The following is a 19,608-nucleotide window of genomic DNA, read 5'->3' as shown; positions in this document are numbered from 1 at the left end:
TGGATCCCATAATCCCCAATCACTATCCTGCAGCATACAGAGCTTCTCCAGACAGTATCAATGGGCCTACAAACTATTTTGCCACCACACCTCCCTTGCAGCATCTGTGACTTTCCTGAGAAATGTGCTTTCACAGTATGGTGGACCCCATAAAACTAAAACAAAGCCTGAGCTCTGAGTAATTCCTTGAGCCTGTCTTCATTATATCTAGGTAACTAGTCCACTCGCCAACCTCAAAACACTCTCTTCAGGGCCGTTTTTCTCTAAAACTGGTTTTACAAAATAACACAATCTTCCCATCAGCTAATCTACTGAAACTGTCCCACAATTCAACCTTTTACTTCTTATCTTTGGGTTCATCAGTCACTCATTTTGTATTGCTCACTTCCCTTCTCTAACACCAAGTCCCATGTGACCATGGAAAGCATAGCCACACTACACCACAGGGGCCATGGAACCTCCTAACTCTCCTGTCCCTCTTCTAAACCCCCTGGCTGGCCCGTGACTACATCTGGTGTTTGTGGGAGATCCTGCCCCCCCCAAAAAAGAGGGCTGTCATGGAGTGGGTGACCCCTAACTACAGGAACTGCTGAAAAATGTGTCTCTTGTTTTTCTCCCCACTACCCAGTTTGTCTCTGATGTTTAGGTGCAAGGGGAAGAAGACGATGCTGGGGTCATCCTCCTCTGCTCCCAGTCCCTTCTCTCCAAGTCGAGTCCACCTGAGTCCAACTGCTGCAGTATCCCACAATCCTTCCTTCTCCAGAAGTCCAGCATTCTATGCTCACTGAGGCTTTTTTTATGTTTTCTTAAGAAGGGCTGTTGACTCATCCCCCAGGGGGTGGAAGTACCCCTGTGATGTTATGGGCGTGGGCAGAGCTTACTGCCCTGGGCACATTCAGAAATGGCTGTGTATAGATGGCCAGTTGTGGCGATGCTCTTGCATTCTGTTTTTTGAGTGCTCCTCTCGATCACGGGCAAACTCAAGCCTGCTTATGAATGATGTGGTAATTGCTCAGTGTCTGTGCTAAAAGGGTCTTTGATCAGGGCAGGAAACACAGGGGACAAGGCATTAAACTGCATCAACACTTGACTTTCACTGGCTCTTCAATGCAACTTAAATCTCACAGCTCCTGACACCTGGTGCCCCCACATCCATTCTCCTTACTCCGTGACATCGTCACTAGGAAGGCTTGGAGTCCTTGTTTAGACGGAGGAAGTGGACACAAGGTGAAACAAAAACATACCAAAACTAACAATGACACTGGCCACTATAAACATTCTTAACATCAATATAGCCTCCAAAACCTGCTGCCCTCCACACACGTTTGTCACTCTGCGACACCTGTACATCACACTGAACAACACACAGTATCATCCCTTATTTCTTACTGCATTGTGCCACATTGTGTTGTGCAATAATTGGAAATTGTTAGAGAACTATCAACTGTGAGCCATTGTGATGTAAGTGTCCAACAATATCACTGTCTGTAGGATTCACTTTGAAAACACTCTCTTCACACAAGCAGACACACAGAAACAGCTTCCCCAGTCTTCAGGAGCCTGTTTCCTGTAGAAGCCGCACTAGAGAGAGCTGCAGGAGACAGAATGATTCTGCCAGTATCTTTGCGATCTGACAGGTGTTTTTAACCATGATGGTCTATGAGCTCCAGACCTACATTAAACAGATTTTCTGCTAATGTTGCTGCTGCCTTTATAAAAACAAAATCACTGACACACGTGGCATGTGCCTCAGATACAACCAGCACCTCGAAGGGAAAAACTTCTGCCTGTTCGTCCCCGAGCTACAATCAGAGCCTGCGAGTCCTGCAGTGATCTCATTGATGACTAAAAACTTGGATACAGTGACAATTGAGGTGAATGAAGCCAGTTAAGGATCCATTATGTCAATAGGAGATCGTGTTGGTATGAAAACATAAAGACATAGGTGCTTGAACTGTGACTGAGGATCACGATTCTTATGTTTATCAAATATTTTTATTTTCTGTTTATGTCATCGGGAAAACTTACTTTCAAAGATCCGGTGATCTAAATGTTAATTCATTAAGCAGCTGGCTTGTGCCATTAAAGGTCAGTTGGGTGCCCTGTGGATATAATGGGCTCCAGGATGAGACACTGTGCTGGACCTCTGCTCTGGACTGTGTGTCTCAATGAGGAGCTGATCCAGCACTCCCTCACCTGCACACACTCACTGGCAGTGCAGCCCAGAGCAGACAGCATGCAGAGAGTCACTGCAGGCTCACAGTGGGCACCGTGCTGCATCCCCTGAAGGGATAAAACCACAACCGACAGGCTATAGGTCACAAAGCATTAATAATATTGGTAAAGCTGAATTATTTTCACTACATTAATACTGGAAAGAAGAGGTTCACTGTGTTGAACACAAGAAGATTCCTTTAATGTTTCACAAGCGTATGGCACTGCAGTCTTTGCTCTATAATTTGTATCTTGGCCTCCATCTTTGATAAAGACACAGTCAGTCTTGAAGAGAATGAGTGGACTTGTATTACAGTACCCTGGCATAAATATTTACAGCATCAGCTGGAAAAAATGGATCCACAGTGGTAGGACAATACTTTCACACTGATTTTCCACAACCTGTCCAAGTGTCAGCAGATTGATCTTCCGAAACCACTTTGATTCAGTAGGTCATGATTCTGTACTTCACAGATTTTGTTAACTGAAATTGTGGTGCAGCCCAGACAGAGCACTCTGATCGAATTAAACAGGGTGCCTTGTGTGTATGAGTCCTTATAGCACTGATGAGGATTCGGTCACAGTTTTGTCACTCTGCAGCAGATCACTATGGTCAGCAGATCACTCACTATACGGTAGAGTGAAATTTGAACTAATCTACCAGACTTGAGTTGTAATTTACAGTATAATGTTGATTTTGTAAACAAACTGCTTAGACAGGATGTTGTCTTTGATGTGTCGATTAGTTTTTAAAGGCATATGATCTTTCTTGGCAAAAAAAAGACATCAAAGACTTTGCAAAAGTGCAGCTGGGGTAGGAGACATTTTTTTCTCATAAAGTAAAATTTATTAACTATACATGGATCGATCTGAAATCAGGGGGTCCAATTGGTCATCTCCCTAACTGTGGGGCTCCACCTCTCTGCCTATAGAAGGTGCGCGTGTCTGTGATTGGTGGGCTCGGGTGCGAGGATGTGACTTTGTAGCAGGAGTGATGTTGGGTGTTCGTCTATGCGAGAGCCAAGGACAAGATCAGTGCGCATTGTCGATTTCACACAAGGACCCAGACAAGGATGGAAAAAATCCTTAAGATTTCACTTATTTTGCTCTTTGACCTGATCATCTTTCTGTTAGCAGGTGAGTTCTGGTTAATTTAATCCTTGTTGTTATTTAATTGTTGTCACGGTCCTTCCGTGTGGTACTGGATCAGTGCGTAAAGCCTTCAGTGTTGAAGGTGGCCAGAGCTGTCAGATAATCCCTGTATATCTGAGGTTTAAAATATCAATTAAAAATCTTATCACAGCTCGTTAGAAATATTTTTACATTTATGGTAATTATGGAGAGGCACTTTTTTCATTATTTCTTAATTCAACATGGTTTCATTAAATATTTTCAGGGCTCTACTATGGTAGTAGAAAAATGTTTTCTGTGATCCTAAAATGTAAATAATACTAATAGTAATCTTCAATCTTCTGTGTCAGAAGGCTTCTTTCAGGATATTTCTGTCTTAAAATGATGGAATTTTGATCTATCTTCTTTATTCATGAAGCACTTTTCAATTTTTTTAAGTATCTAGAAAAGAGAGTATAAACCTGAAACCTGAACTCTTTTTAGTCTAAATATGTATAGTGATGGATACCTTAATCAAACTCGAAAATGAAAAATAATTGATTGGAGCCTGAATAATATCCTGATAATTATTCAGGGAAGGATGATTTGACCTACAGTAAAACACTTCCCAGTAACACACAATCCTGTCAGGTCTCTTCTTTTCCCTCAGCTGTGGAGTGGTTTTTTTATTTTGGGTTTCAACGTTTTGTTTATAAAGTTACATATAGAACTCAACCAGCCTCTTCTTACAGGAAACAGAATCTGGGTTCAGGGCTCAGAGATGACTGACGTTTCTCTCTTTAGCTCTTCGTTTTCTCAAATGATAAGATATGATTATTCAGCAAAAGCTAACAACCCTCACGTACTGTAAGGAGGTGTCTGTTAAACACTTTGTATTTTTTTATCTTTTGTGGCAGTATATACCTTAAGATGGGTATTTTTTTAAATGAAAAGTATTGGCATAGTATTTATGTATTTTAAAAGTGTTGTGAAAAAAGATTATTGAAGTTGGTCAGTTCCCAATGTAATTGTGCAGGTGTTGAAGTGCTCAGATGCTGCAGACTGATCCTGACATTGTATTTCAATATATTCATTCATGCAGGTGCCTGGATAGTACTCTGTTTTTTCAATAAAATGAATGTTATCACAACAATGTAGACCAGCACACTCCCAAAGAACAGACTTCTAACATTGTGAAATTAAACCATTACCCGTGTAAAAAAACAAAATCCCATAAGTTGATTGTCCATTCTCTATCGTTCCATTTTGCAAGTGGTCGTGAATGCTGGATTTGCACCATAAAAGAGTCCTTTGAAGCCTTCAGGGTGTTACCCTACCCTACATGTACTGTAGTACATGTCTCTAAAGCCGTCCTGGCTCTGAAACTGCTGTTGTCCAGTCCTCTGCAGGAGCTTCCTCCTCAGCCCCTGTACAGGGCCCACAGTCCTTCCCAGCGCTCCTTCTCCATGGAAAAGCCCCACCTGGCTCCGTCGGACTTCACCCTTCCTCAGAGGTCCGCGAGGATCCTCTCCTCCAGCTCCCGCGCTCCCCTCTCTGTATTGTGCCAGATATGAGTGTTCCTCTAATTCCACAGTTCTTGTTTTGTGAGGGACACCAGCAGCCACAGCAGGTACTGTGTCCCTCTGTCCAATCCAGTTGGTGCCAGCCCCAGCACCTCATCCTAACCCTAACCCAGCAGGATGCACAAGAGTCTTAGCACCGTTCCCACTCCCAGGAGTTGCATTGGCTGTCCAGTTGAGGTCCTTTAACTTATTGCCCAGCCCCTTTGGCTACGTCCTTTCCCAGGTTTCTCTGGGAATCTGCAGCCTCTGTCCGGCGACAGGTTCCCCCCTCACCTTCTGGTACGGGGCTCTGTGGTTGATGCAGAGCACCAGTTGCCTCATGGTCTCATAACTCTGGCTCCACTTGACAGCGAGAGTGTAGGTCCCCGGTCGCTTTTCTGCTTTTGGTGCGGTGTTTGTCCACTGGATCAGGTGCCTCATCGGGATGGAGAGCCACAGCCTTGTATTTGTGGCCGACCGCCTGCTGCAGCACCCAGACGGAAGATGCAGCTCGAGACCTTCCAACACCATCGTCCTGTCCTTCCAGGACACCATGGTCCACATGGTCTCAATACCGTCACTTTCCCTGTAAGGGTCAGCGACTGTTTCTTCCACAGACCCAGCTTCACGTTCACCTCGGTGATCCACTCTGTCCACTTGATGGTCTCGTTGTCCTGGCTCTGGAATGGAACCCCCAGTAACTTAATGGGCTCTGTCCTTCCAGGGTCCGAAGAATTTGACCTTGCTCTTTCAGCATTTGAATATCAAGCACAAGGCCCTGGAGTACCGCTCCGTCACATGCAGCGCTCTCTGCAACCCCCTGTCCGAGCTCAGAAACGGCGTCTGTGTACTGGAAGATTTTGAGTACCCTCCCCCCTCCCCCCTCGGTTTTTGCCAGGCCATAGAATTCTGGGTCCTGTCTCACCATCTCCGCCACTGGCTCTGTAAATAGAACATAGAGAAGTGAAAGAGGACACTGTTGTCTGACTCTGGACTCCTGGGGGGATGAGATTTAATTTATAATTAAAGTTAATTGAACCTCTTTCAGTTATTTCTTGGAGGAAACCAGGGTATCAGCTTCAACAACATGGCTGGGAAGCTTGTTCCACACTCCCACCATCCTTTGGGTAAAGAAGTACCTTCTAGTCATATTTTACAGTTATAATAGTACAGTACTTCCATTTAGTTTCCACTCCAGTCCTTTGGAGCCCTGCATTTTATGTTTGACTGGTCATTTTGAAGAAATCTGGATTGACCATGTCAGTATTTTTGAGGATACTGAATCTTTGTATCGGATACCTCACTAACATTTTTCAGTCCCTTCAGTCTGTCCTTGAAGTCCTCTTCTCTGGACTGATTGCAGAGCATCACTATGTTTTCTTAATTTTCACACATTTTAAATTATACCTAATTAGTGTATTATACATTTTTAACACATCATGTTTACAGGTGGAGTGGTGGCTCTGTGGCTAAGGATCTGCGCCTGCAACTGGAAGGTTGCTGGTTCAAATCCCACAGCCTGCAGAGGAATCCTGCTCCGTTGGGCCCCTGAGCAAGGCCCTTAACCCTAACTGCTCCAGGGGTGCCGTACAATGGACCCTGTGCTCTGACCCCAAGCTTCTCTCCGTGTCTGTGTCTCCATGGAGAAAAGCTGGGGCATGCGAAAAGATGAATTCCTAATGCAAGAAATTGTATAGGGCTAATAAAGAAACTTTAACATTGATTTAAATTCCACTCCTTTAACTGTATATCCTAACATTTTGTTTGCATTTCCATCCCTTCCTCTAGACAACACACTGCAAACACCAAGTCTTTTTCAGCAGTAGCCTCTTCTAGGTCAATATTTCCCGCTAAGTAATATTACTTTGTTTCTGCTTCCTGCATGTTATACCCTGAACTTATTTACCAATGACAAAAATTAAACCATTAATTACTTCCATGCCAGTCATGATGTGTGTTTTTTCAATTTCTTGTTATAGTGCGTATTTAACGTAGTTATAATTCAAGAACAGTGAGAGCAGGTTTGTTGTTCTTTCTGAGTAAATTTTACTGTGATTTTGGATTATATTTCAAGACAGACTAACAGAGTCAACTTTAAAAACTTTTATATCTTGACCTCCACTGCTACATACTCAAATAGTTTACAGAGGGAGAATTTTAATGTGTACTGTAGTATTTTGGAATATTAACTACAACTCGAACAACAATATCATTCAATTTTTTTTTCTATGCACATGTACTGTATGTTAATTTTACAATTACAACTGTACCGAACCGAATGAAAACTTGGAACTGTAAAATATTCATTTAACATATACGCACAACCCTATATTTTCCATATTAATCACTGAAATAAGTAAAAAATGTGTAATTATTAATCACTGACAAAATACTTTTTAACCGTAGCCTTTCTACAAATCGGTGTATTATTTCTACAAATAAGGTGTGCATGGAATTGGAGAAAACGCAGCACTACAGAAATTCCTTGCATTTTTTCGACATTTTCTGACTATTTTCCTCTTCTTCAGGATGTGAGGATCTGCGGCTGGTGGGTTTTGGAAATCGCTGCGATGGAAGGGTGGAGGTTTTTAAGAATGGGCAGTGGGGGACAGTTTGTGCTATAACTTGGCATTCTTCAACCAGTATTTTGGTGTGTAATCTGCTGAAATGCGGAATGTTTGAAAATGACATGTATACCTCAGGAGCATCTGGGCCCATCTGGCTGAGTGGAGTTCAGTGCAACGGAACAGAGGCGAGACTACTAGACTGTCAGTCTGATCCACAGGTTTCACAATCCTGCACTCATGACTATGATGTCAGAATTAAATGTTCAGGTAAGAATCCTTCATTGAGTATTTGCAATTCAATGAAAAAAAAAACATACTTTTTTGGCATAGAATGAATGCATTCAGGAGAAATTTTGTAATTCAAATGTTTAACTAAAATGGTTCAGTTCCTCTAGCCTGTCAGTCTAGTTCATTCCCTTTAGTCCTAGTCCATCCTGGTGTTCAAACGTAGTAGGAACTATTCTGAAAAGATGTGCAGCTGTAAATGTTGTCAGATACTGTATGTTTCCTCTTACGATTGAATCAAGTTGGATTGAATGTTTATGCAATCTACTAGTTAGTTTTAGGCTAGCACTGAACTTTTTCCTCATTAGACTGATCACTTTGAGCAGCCAAAAGTACAAAAGCAGATTAAAATAAACAATTTAAAATACTGTATGTGGATGCATCATTTGTAAGTCAACAAACAGGAACATCATTGAAAAGGGCTGATTATTTTTGTATCTGTATCTACCACTGTAAGCAGTTGCTAAGTCAATGGAGAGCCTAGCCTGACAGCTCATCTCCCTAATGTGGGCTTCCACACACTCTGAGTGCTGAGGGTTCAATCAGGCCAGCTGAGCCTGTTTCTGTTTCCACTCCTCAATTATCTGGTGGCCATCTTGGCTCAAGGTCAAAACTCTGGGCCAAGATGATGCCATCTATGACATTCCTCACTTAAAGAAGATTGTCTCTGTTCTTCTTCAATTTATATGAGCTTTTGTGTTTTGTTTCTAGTTGACCATTACTAGTACTTTGGATGAATACTTGTATTCCTAGTACACAAACATTCAGTAAAGTTAATGATCTTTGCATTAGAGAACACTGTGCGGCTGTCTGGGGGATCATGTGATGGAAGATTAGAGGTGAATCACAGGGGCACCTGGGGGTCAGCGTGCTCTCAGTCTGTGGACTCCAGAGACGCGGACGTGGTCTGTAGAGAACTGGGCTGTGGAGTCTCCAGGGCTGTGCTGGGAGGAGCCTCTTCAGGACAGGGGACTGGGCCCGTCTGGGCAGATGAGATCCAGTGTCGGGGTGATGAGGAGAAACTGGCCCACTGTCCAGTCCTGAAGAGAGAGCAGCACAACTGTACACATGCGGATGACGTCTCCATTGTCTGTTCTGGTAAGAAACTTACAATTTATAGCTTACAAACATGGACATAAATTGCAATCTTAAAGACTGCAGAGGCTGCAAGTTGTAAAGGATGGCGCTGAAAGGAGCAAGCTGTTTCAAGGTTTACTTAAGATTTTCGTCATTTTTGAAGCATTTAATTACTGTAAAGAATTATGTGAACAAATCACCATTTTGTTTGCTGAGTCCCAATTTTGGTTAATTATTTGACTGAAATCTTGATCACATGAATATGAAGTCCTGCAAATAAAAAGTCTAATTACAGTATGATTTTTTCACATGAATATGAAGACCTGCAAAGTATCAATTAATTCAGCATTATCTATGGGAGATACATCTTCTGATCTCTTATCCCACTCACTGCCCTGCTGTATGTCCTGTGTCCAGGCTACACTGACTTCAGGCTGGCCAGCGGTCCTGACCGGTGCTCTGGCAGAGTGGAGATGAAGTTTGGGGCTCAGTGGGGGACAGTCTGCGATCAGGGCTGGGACCTCCGGGACGCCACAGTCCTCTGTCAGCAGCTGAACTGCGGCTATGCTGAAGCAGTCCTGGGCCCGGCCAGATTCGGACAGGGCAATGGCTCCACGTTGACCGATGTGTTCGACTGTGAGGGCACTGAGACTGAGCTAAGACACTGTCCCATCTCTCCATGGGCTCACAGCTCCTGCAGTCACAGCAGAGATGTGGGAGTCGTCTGCTCTGGTGAGTCCTGCTCTCTCCCAGACTGTAACAGGCCATTTGTATTTAAGGTTCGTGAGAAAGAACTTCCACAGCGAGGTAATGTATGAGCTAATCATCAGTTCAATGCTTACTCAGAAAAATGGGACATTGTTTACATTATTAATATTGTAACAGAGACGGCCCTCCACACAGCAGCTCTTTAGCTCAGCTGGCAAGACCCTTGTTGAGCAACACTGGAGACCTGGGTTTGTGCCCATGTGGTGGGGCAGGAGGGCCGAGGGCACAAGCCCTAGAACCTGAATCTGTTATAATATACAACAGAACATTATGATGTTGTGCATCCATACTGTGCATTTTGGGTAGTTCAGTTGTATGTCTGTGCTCATTTTATGTTTTATATTCAATTGTTTCTTCTTTCTTATGAATCTGGCAGTGTCCAAATTAGTCCAATATTATTATTAATATGTATGTAATGTATGCTGCTTTCATAATGGCAAATTATTATTACTATTAACTACATTACAAAAATGAACACACTGCTATTAATAATTAATGCATATTTATATTTGGAGAATTATAGGAAGAGAACTTAATACATCATGCATTGTTTCTGAAACAGCTGTGTTTATTCTAAACAGAGCTGATCTCTTGTTAATGTTCTGATTCTGAAGTGATGAAAGCTCCCACAGTATTTAGATACGGCTCTTTTTCACTGTTAAACTCCTGTCTGTCTCCTGTACTGTCTGACTCTGCCAGGAGCGGCGGGAGGGGTCAGGCTGGTGGGAGGAGCCGGGCGCTGTGACGGGCGGGTGGAAGTCTTCTCCAGCGGCAAGTGGGGGCGACTGCTGGACTCGTCCTGGACAGACTCTGCCGCCTCGGTGCTCTGCAGACAGCTGGGCTGCGGTTCGGCTCTAGAGACCTCCAGCTCCTCTCGCTACGGGCCGGGCCGCAGTGACGTGTGCTTCTCGGGCGTCTCGTGCTCCGGGAACGAGACTCACCTGGGGAACTGCAGCCGCCCACAGCCGGTCAGCTGTAGCTCCGGGAGTGACGTGGGAGTGCTCTGTGAGAGTGAGTCTGTCTGCTGGACAACACTCCTGCCCGAAACACACGCTGCAGCTTAGTGAACGAGACAATGTTTCCATTAAAGGCAAAAAAACTAAATTTATCCTCTTTTATGCAGAAGTTTAAGATTCTATTTGCTAATACACTTATTTTGTGAAGAGCATTATATTTTCCTAGTTTTGAAAATACAAAAGACATTAAAGGGGAGTAATTACACAAAAAGTGTTACTTAGATACAGTATTGTTTTTCCTATAAGCAAAATATAAAGAAGCTGAATCATGTTACTTTTGATCCAGTTAATTTACTGACAGTATTAAATACAAATGTGCTATTTTTACAGTTGTAGACTGTTATAAAAAGTCACTTCTGTCTTCGTTTAGAAAGTGAAAGAGGTCTCACGCTGTTCATCCGTCCCAACAGAGATCCTGTCGTTTCCTCTCGGTGTCTCGGTGAAAGAGTTCAAACACACAAGAGTGAGCAGAGTTCCTGCTGTTTTCCTCTCCCACAGAACACGGGCTCCTCCGGCTGTCTGGGGCGGAGAGCCCCTGTGCTGGGCGGCTGGAGGTGTATCACCGGGGCTCCTGGGGGACGGTGTGCGATGACTCCTGGGACCTGGCGGACTCTCAGGTGGTGTGCAGGCAGCTCCAGTGTGGGACGGCCGTCCGCGCCCCAGCGCCAGTGTCCTTCAGCCAGGGCGCCGGACCCATCTGGCTGGACGAGGTGGGCTGTCTGGGGAACGAGTCGTCTCTGTGGGAGTGTCCCTCCAGACCCTGGGGTCAGCACGACTGCGGACACAAGGAGGACGTGACCATAGTGTGCTCAGGTGTGACGGCCACATTCCTCATCAGCAAAGAAAAACATTTTGTCAATATTAGTCACTTGTGAAGGAAGGACACTCAGTGATCACGAGGGCCACTATGGCACAGAATGTGGAAACAGAATCCTTGTATTGAATTTGTAAGAAATTTAATTTCAGTCAAAGTTGTAAGTTGTTCAACTCAAATATAGTAAACCAACTACAGAACTGTCAATTGAATCACCATTTCTGTTTGAATGAAGCTGTTACAGGCTGGTCAAAAACACTAACAGCCCTGGAGAGGCTGACTATTGTGTGGCAGCTCACATTAATGATTTAACATGAAAATGAGACAAATGAAGGAAAAAAAAAGTCTTCAGCCATCAGTCCTACTGTTTCACTAAGCAGGTTCTCTGTCTCACATCATAGTGAGAAGATCATTTCCCTGTTCCGTTTTTTAGAATGTCAAAATGTAAAGTTTCAGCAACATAAACACCAACATGTGATAAGAAGCAGAAGAAACAGTAATGATGAAGCTTTACTGCCTGTTCACTATGGCTTGTTCAGTGTAACAGGTTTTTATCACCAGCTACTGCAGCACCTCTTTGTCAGCTGTGATGCCTGCTGTCTGTCCCTCTCCCCTGGGCAGCACTGTGGCACAGTGGGTAGGATTCTGGCCCTATAATTGGATGGTTGCGGGTTCATATCACAGGTGCAACACTGATGTACATATGTCTCCTGAATTACTCCAGTTAAGTCCCCAACTGTGTAAATAGGTGCAACTTTTATTTATAGCCTCTCCTAAATTATAAATTATTAGTAATTGCCTGGCAGTGTAGTTAATCACCAATGACTCTGTCTCTCTCCCCAGAGTTCAAGCAGCTGAGGCTGGTGAGCGAGCAGTTGGAGTGCGCTGGGAGAGCTGAGGTCTTCTACAACGGCACCTGGGGGAGCGTCTGTGATAATGGCATGGAGGCTCTCGCAGCTTCACTGATATGTCACCAGCTGAACTGTGGGGGTTTCAGTGAATTTTATACCCCTGACGATGGGTCAGGTCTCAAATGGCTTAAAGATATTCGGTGTAAAAAGTATGACGTGTCACTGTGGCAGTGCCCCCATTCCCCTTGGGGAGAGAACAGCTGTGATGACAGAGACGTAGCAGGTTTAATTTGCACAGGTACAGTGTTTTACAGATTTCTTAATACAGTACTGTAATGTAATGCACCATTGCACTGTGTCTAGAAACTATTTAAAATTATACTTTAAGTTTCTTTTTTCCCTGTGTGTACAGTAATAGAGTGTAACTTACAGATTTATAATTAAATTCTTTACAGGTAAAAGAGCTAAACCAGCCCCCACCACCCCAAGACCTTGTACTGAAGACCCAGATCAGCCCCACTGTCCAGGTAACATCATGGTGACGGGAGACTTCTGTTTCCCTGCTCTTCAGTGTGCTGGGTGGTAGACTTGTAGGGGCCTCAGCCTTTTTTTCCTTATGGAATATCAGCTTGAAGAGCTTCTTCTTTATGGAGTGGGGGGGTTAGGTAAGATGGAAAAGGTGGACAGCCAAGTAGATTTTTTTGTGGGGGTTCTCCTTACAAGTTTTTACTATCAGATGAAGAGGTGTGTTGCATGTCATTCTTGTTAGGTTTTTCCTTACTATGGCTTTCTTGGTTGCAATCTAGTTGACAAGATTTGACTGAGAGCTTTGTATTTATGCCCAGACCTGACTCAGTGTTCCCCTTCTCCCTGCAGAGACAGACAGGCTGCGGCTCGTGGGAGGGGTCAGTAACTGCTCTGGCCGGGTGGAGGTGCTGTATGGGGGCTCCTGGGGGACGGTGTGCGATGACTCCTGGGACCTGCGGGACGCCCAGGTGGTGTGCAGGCAGCTGGGCTGTGGGGAGGCAGTGAGCACTGGGACAGAGGCCTCCTGGGGGGAGGGGAACGGGACGGTGTGGCTGGACAAGGTGACCTGCAGGGGCAGCGAACTCCACCTGTGGGACTGTGAGCACGCCGCACTGGGGCAGAGCGACTGTCGCCACAAAGAGGATGCAGGAGTGTCCTGTGCCAGTGAGTCTGATTGCACAGCGAGTGCCGTAACTAGGATACATCAGGACTAGAGAAACTAGAGGCTCCATCCTGATCACATTCAATAGTAAGACAAGGCATTCCAAAAGTTTTAACAGTGCATCCTTCCTTAAGTATAAGGAATCTAGAAAGTGGTTTTATCCTAGATGTGTAACTTGTTGCTCCATTTAAAGACTTGGTATTATTTTTAATTTAATTTAAACTTGAACTCAAATCACGGAATGTTGTACCCCCACAGCTCAAGATGTCTGCTATCCCATCTGTACCTCCCTGTGCTGCACACCCCCACTCATGACACCTGATCATGGGGAGTCTCACAACAATCCACAATATTCTCTTCACTTCTAGTCTTCAGATCAGCACCAGTCTTATATATTATAGTTCAGAGGTTCCCAGTCCTGATGCAGAGACACACAAACACCTGCTGGTTTTCACTGCTGCTGAGCTCTTGACTTAAATCCTTAACTGAACCAAAAACCTACCTGCTTAGAACCTTGGGGATTTTATTTGTTCTCAGTTTGGAGTTTAAAGTTACTTTAGAAATACAGGAATTGAAAGGCAGACCTCCTTCACATTAGGGAAGTGAAAATAAAAACATTCAAATTAAAGCCATTATCAACTGTATTAGTAATTCGGTTATTTAGTTCAGCAGGTGAGGGGATCACCAGGACCAGGACTGAGAACCCCTGCTTTTTGTCAAAAACAGTACTGTGTCTGTCACAAGCTTGAGGTTTTCATTGGTTTTGATTTGTAACGAATCTGCTCCTCACAATCATGGGTGGCATCTGTCTATAATCTCTTGTTTTTTATGTGATTTGTCGCACCCAGAGCCGGAGAGGATAAAACTGTCCGGGGGTCCCAGCGCCTGCTCTGGCCGGGTGGAGGTGCTGTACGGGGGCTCCTGGGGGACGGTGTGCGATGACTCCTGGGACCTGCGGGACGCCCAGGTGGTGTGCAGGCAGCTGGGCTGTGGGGAGGCAGTGAGCGCTGGGACAGAGGCCTCCTGGGGGGAGGGGAACGGGACGGTGTGGCTGGACGAGGTGACCTGCAGGGGCAGCGAACTCCACCTGTGGGACTGTGAGCACGCCGCACTGGGGCAGAGCGACTGCCAGCACAGGAGGAGAGCAGGGGTTCGCTGTGCTGGTGAGTGCAGAGAGAGAGCTAGTGGCATCTTGAATAGATGATTTTCAAACATTTCTGAGCCCTGTTTTCTACAGTTAACAAGTACAATATATCAGGGACCTTAACTTCCAATCATATCTGAACCTCATCATTATAAAAACACCTCGCAGTTCAGTGGGGTCTGAACCTTCACATATTTTGCTTCATATGGTTTCAAGCTTGACTCAGTGATTCTTTGTGTGACTGACATCTCCTTTGCATCAGATCATCCCACCATAGACAACTTACATAGAAGAAAAACATCAGCCTGTTTCCTCCTCTGTTTCAGATCCCCCAAAGCCCAGACCAACCTCTCAGGCTCCAGAAGGCCAGTCCTCTCTGTGGACAGTCTGCATCGTCCTGGGAGCTCTGCTGTTCGTGTCTGCAGCCCTGGCCTGTGGGCAGAGACAGAGAAACAGAGCCCTTCAGAAAGGTAAGCTCGGTCTCCCCACTGTCTCTACCAGTCAGACTCTGTATTGTGTTCGACAGCACAGCAGTGCTGATCAGGAGCAGGTCAGTGGTGTCTGATCTCACCTCCACAGTACTGGTCTGGCTCTGATCTGGCAGTGAAGTGAAGAAATGGTGAATGGTGCCTCATTTACAAAGATACACTGGGGAATCACAGTTCCTTTCACTGTGAAATATGTTTTCTTTCACTGTTTAAAAATTGATATTTTTTTCTTTGTTTTAATTTGTCTTTTATTTTTGGTTGTTAAAAATGACAAACTGCCCTCTGCATACTGACAATAATCAGTCAATGAATAATGTTTGTGCGAAATCCCGACATTAATGTGCCTGTTCTTCATCTCCAATCAGAGATTGCTCAAAGAGAAATGACCTCCTTACCCTACCAGGATGCTCTGTATGAGGAAATCGACTACAAGCTCTACCAGCAGGGACAGTACAGACAGCTCAGAAAAGGTTTGCTGCCCATCTGCTTCACTACTGTCTTCTTCCTGAAGCTGGTGTCAGTTGTGTAAACATTATTCCTATTAGAGCAGTAGAAGGGGTCTAGTGAGGAGAGGGGTCTCTCAGCAGCTGGAGTGACTGTCCTGTCTGATCTCTGTGCTGTAGGGAGTGATCTCTCTGGAGGGCTGGACTATGATGATGTGGCAGATGAGGACAGTAAAACTCCAGGTAAGACAGTCTTGGGCCTGAAGTGATTGTGATCATTCTACCTGTAGCAGATTTTAGAGTAATGAATTGTGCATAAATAAAAGGATTAAGTCCAGGGGCACCACCTCAAAGTGTCAGGACCATGGGAGCTATTGCAAAGGTATATATTTCACAACAGTGGTAAATTATCGGAACTGGGTATGAATCAAGGTGTTTGAACTCATCGAAGTGAAGGGTGCAGACTTTACTCACTGCTTGCAGATACAATTGACTGAGTCTCTTCTCTCCAGGGAGTCTGTCTGGGGATGATCTGGTTTATGATGATGTGAAGCAGGGTGGAGAGACCTCAGTTCCAGGTAGAGCCACACCTGTTTCTGAGTATTTTAAGCTGTGTGTCTTCTACTGTATATGACTTTAAATGTATGAAACAAACGTCAGTGTGAATTATTTTATTTATCATTGTGGTAAAATAATATTTTTTAATGGCAAGGCATATGGGAATATAAGGTAGATATTGGATATTGTTTTAGTGTATATACTGTATACTATTCTCATCATCTTGTTCTGTAGTGGGTATTCAGTGATATAGTGATGATATACTGTAGGTTTCTCACTAACTCTCCAGGTGACTCTCTTCTCTCCAGGGGGTGTGACTGAGGATGATCTGGTCTATGATGATGTCCAGGAGGAAGATGGGGCCTCAGTACCAGGTAGAACCACAGCTGTTTAAGACCTGCAGAACTGATAATGAGAATCACTCTACTTTAACCACAACCATATAACTTGAGCTGAAATACGATTCAAACTCATACTGAAGTGGTGAACTGAGTGTTTCTGTCTCTTGCAGGGAAAACCCTGGCTGGGAGAGTCTCCCCAGAACCTTCACTGCTGGGTGACAATGAATACGATGAGCCCTGTGAGCAGAGCAAGTGACCCCCTGAGCCACAGCAGCACTCCAGACACAGCAGACCTGCAGCATCGTGTTTCATTCAGCTTCCATTCCCTTTAAACAGGCAGTTCAGAACCTCCAGTTTTATGTGTTATATATTATATTCAATCATGCTCTTGTTGAGTGTTATACAGTTTATTAGATGCAGTTATACTCTTGTTGTGTGTTATATATTATATATAGTTACGCTCTTGTTGTGTGTTATACCCAGGGCCAGCTCCAGGCACCAGCAAAGCGAGCACAGGCACATTTCCAGGGGTCGTATTTCGTCCATCATATTCCTTCTAGAAAAATCTACCAAAACACAAAAGAAATACAGAGAGGTTGCCTGGCATGTTCGGCTCGAAGCTGTTTGAGGCTCTTTGTTGAAAGATAATCTTTTTCAGTACTCCTGTGTAAACATCGTCACTGGTAAAGTTTGGATAATTTTCTTTTCAGCAAAACCCTCACCCTATTGACATTTTCAGAAAATGCATACATACCCTAAGACACTTTTGGATAAAAAGTATTTTTTTAAATATCATTTGGATGAAGGATTTGAAGAAACCATCAAGAAGGCAGCAGCAATAGCAAAGGATTTTGACGCTGAACCGATGTTTGCATCTCAACCATTCATTCATCCGCGAATGTAGAGAAGACAGATTTATTATCAGTCTCCAATGTGATTCTATTCTGGATACAAAAGAAAGGTTTAAAGTTGAATGTTTCCATTGTATTGTGGATGTAGTTATACCTTCCTCAAGAAGATATTTTATCAGGGGCATGCAGCTCATAATTTCAACTTTTTGTATGATATTAAAATATGAAATGCTAGTTTTCTAAAAAGATTTTATAAAGCATTGATGGAGAAGAAATTTATGACAGCTTTATTTAAGCTTTTAAGTCCTAAAATGCCCCCTGTAAAAGTGTAAATTTATAGCAAAAAAAAATATTTTTTCACCCCAAACGTTGCTTTTGTATTACACATTATGTTATCATTACCAGTTTCAGTAAGTTCTGGTGAGAGCAGTTTCTCAAAACTGAAACTAATAAAAACCTATTTGAGATCCACCATGTCTGAAAATTATTTGTCGGGACGAGCATTAATATCAGTGTAAAGTACCATAGCAAAAATACTAGATTTAACCGAGAAATAAAAAAAACCTAGCAAGCATAAACAGTAGAAAAAATCAGTATGTTTGATAATTTCCTTTAATTTTTGAGAAGCTGCCCGAACTGGAAGATAGTAACGCTTTTCTTTGTTACAGTACTGTACATAAATAATAAGTTTAACTGAAAATGTTTGTAATTGTTATTTTTTGGAAAATGTTATACACTAGTAGAAACTGTTTTATTTCAATAAACAATTTCAATGTTTTCATTTTTTTTTTTAATTTGAAGCAAACAAATTTCAACGCTCCCATGTGGGTAAGAACCAACAAATAATGAACTGAGGTGGTAGCAGAAACCCGGGAGCCCGCCCTGGTAATACTGTAGCGGTCCTCCATTAACTACCCCTGCACACGGGCGGCGGTGTAAGAAGAGAAGCAGGAGACTGGAACTGCACCTCACTGCTTTATTGCCCTTTTACAAGACAGGGGTGTGCTCGTCCCTCAGGCAAGCAGAGGAGGTAGCCTACAGAGCCAACTGCTCAGCTAGCGGCTTGGCGCAAGATTGAGGGTGAGAGGGAGTGGGGTCCCCTATTCACAGAGGAAGGGGAAAGGGGGAAGTGAATCTGTTGGAGAAGGCAGCTAGGGGTCAGGTCCTCAGGCTCCAGGGGCAGCTCGTCTCCAGAGCTCTACAATACCGTGATATTTATCATAGCAGCCCTAAGTGAGCTGCATTTAAAGACAAGGGCCTGGGCAGCTCCACAGGGCTGTTCACTTCAACTCCACTGTCAAGACAGACGAAACTGAGGCTGAAATAATATTTTCTGTTAACTTCAATATTACAGAACAAACTTCAAATTCAGGTTAAATACTGTAATTCCATTTCCTACCACTAGGTGGATGCTGTGCTGTAATCTATCTTTAAGAAATGAATCGTGGCCACATTTAGCATCTGAAGGTCATAAATGATATTAATTTAGGAACATAAACATGATGTAAACTGTATATTGCTGGTATTGGTAGTCTAAAGAAAAAATACACACCAGTATTCCATTTCTCCCTAAACATTTTAAGCATCAAAGTCTTACATGTGGTTATTTGGGAAGCGTTTTTACATGCTCCTTCTGATCATATTACTGTACTGTACTACGTTTATATAGTTTGTGAAAATTGATAGTTTTAACCTTTTCTGCGAATACGCTCGATATCAGAGTAAATATTTTAATCTTTTCTGCGAATATGCTTGCTATCGGAGTAAACAAAAGCATACTTTTAGAATTGGATTAATAGGGAATATATGGATTCACGTACCTAAATAAATTAGTAACGATATATTAATGTACTGTTGCACAAACAGTAGTATAAGACTTTCTATTGATGTGTGTATGGCTGTTTCAGTGCTTGATATTGTATGTGTCTGTTTCTGTGGCGTGATGGCTTAAGTGACTGACTTATAAGGCTGAGGGTGGGGGTTCACATTCAGCTGTCGCCAGGAGTTCTTTTAACAAATAAACATTTCATTGAAAAACTAAAATAGCAAATATTACTGGCATTATATTGACCTTTTTTATATTTCCAAATATCAAGTTTGAAGCTAAGTCATTTATTAATAATAAATAATTTCAAACTGCTACTGATATTATTACTGACAATAAATATTATCGACACTATATTGAATTTGTTGGTCTTTCTAAATATCACAAAACATTCAAAGTTAAGTGATTACCATTCCCCAGGAATACTTGCGCTCGTTATCACAGTAAAAGAAACACATACTTTTCACTTGTCAAAAGTGATATTTTAACCTTTTCTGCGAATACT

General features: G+C 43.3%; 2 protein-coding genes across 2 annotated transcripts in view; one reads left to right on the top strand and one right to left on the bottom strand.

Moving 5' to 3' along the window:
• Positions 1–19,608, bottom strand: part of LOC148660044 (zona pellucida sperm-binding protein 4-like) — a 50,668-nt gene that overhangs the window by 22,030 nt on the left and 9,030 nt on the right. The window lies entirely within an intron of this gene.
• Positions 7,476–18,055, top strand: LOC148660045 (scavenger receptor cysteine-rich domain-containing protein DMBT1-like). Its single transcript, XM_088637598.1, has 15 exons — positions 7,476–7,720; positions 8,531–8,836; positions 9,233–9,547; positions 10,283–10,594; positions 11,098–11,412; positions 12,257–12,562; positions 12,720–12,791; positions 13,141–13,455; positions 14,302–14,616; positions 14,924–15,067; positions 15,451–15,555; positions 15,709–15,771; positions 16,041–16,106; positions 16,395–16,460; positions 16,598–18,055. The coding sequence occupies exons 1-15, from the start codon at positions 7,561–7,563 to the stop codon at positions 16,681–16,683; spliced, it is 2,946 nt and encodes a 981-aa protein (XP_088493724.1). The 5' UTR covers positions 7,476–7,560; the 3' UTR covers positions 16,684–18,055.

Source organism: Lepisosteus platostomus, chromosome 6, assembly GCF_059453375.1.
Source record: "Lepisosteus platostomus isolate fLepPlt1 chromosome 6, fLepPlt1.hap1, whole genome shotgun sequence".
Lineage (NCBI taxonomy): Eukaryota > Metazoa > Chordata > Actinopteri > Semionotiformes > Lepisosteidae > Lepisosteus > Lepisosteus platostomus.
The sequence above is the reverse complement of the archived record's forward strand: the minus strand, read 5'-3'. Positions and strand labels throughout refer to the sequence as shown.

Bases quoted from the DNA above. Each gene is read 5' to 3' on its own strand.
- LOC148660045 (XM_088637598.1), top strand. From the start codon at position 7,561: ATGTTTGAAAATGACATGTATACCTCAGGAGCATCTGGGCCCATCTGG. The intron at 15,556-15,708 runs GTTTGCTGCCCA...TCTGTGCTGTAG, and splicing joins GTACAGACAGCTCAGAAAAG to GGAGTGATCTCTCTGGAGGG. The intron at 16,107-16,394 runs GTAGAGCCACAC...TCTTCTCTCCAG, and splicing joins TGGAGAGACCTCAGTTCCAG to GGGGTGTGACTGAGGATGAT.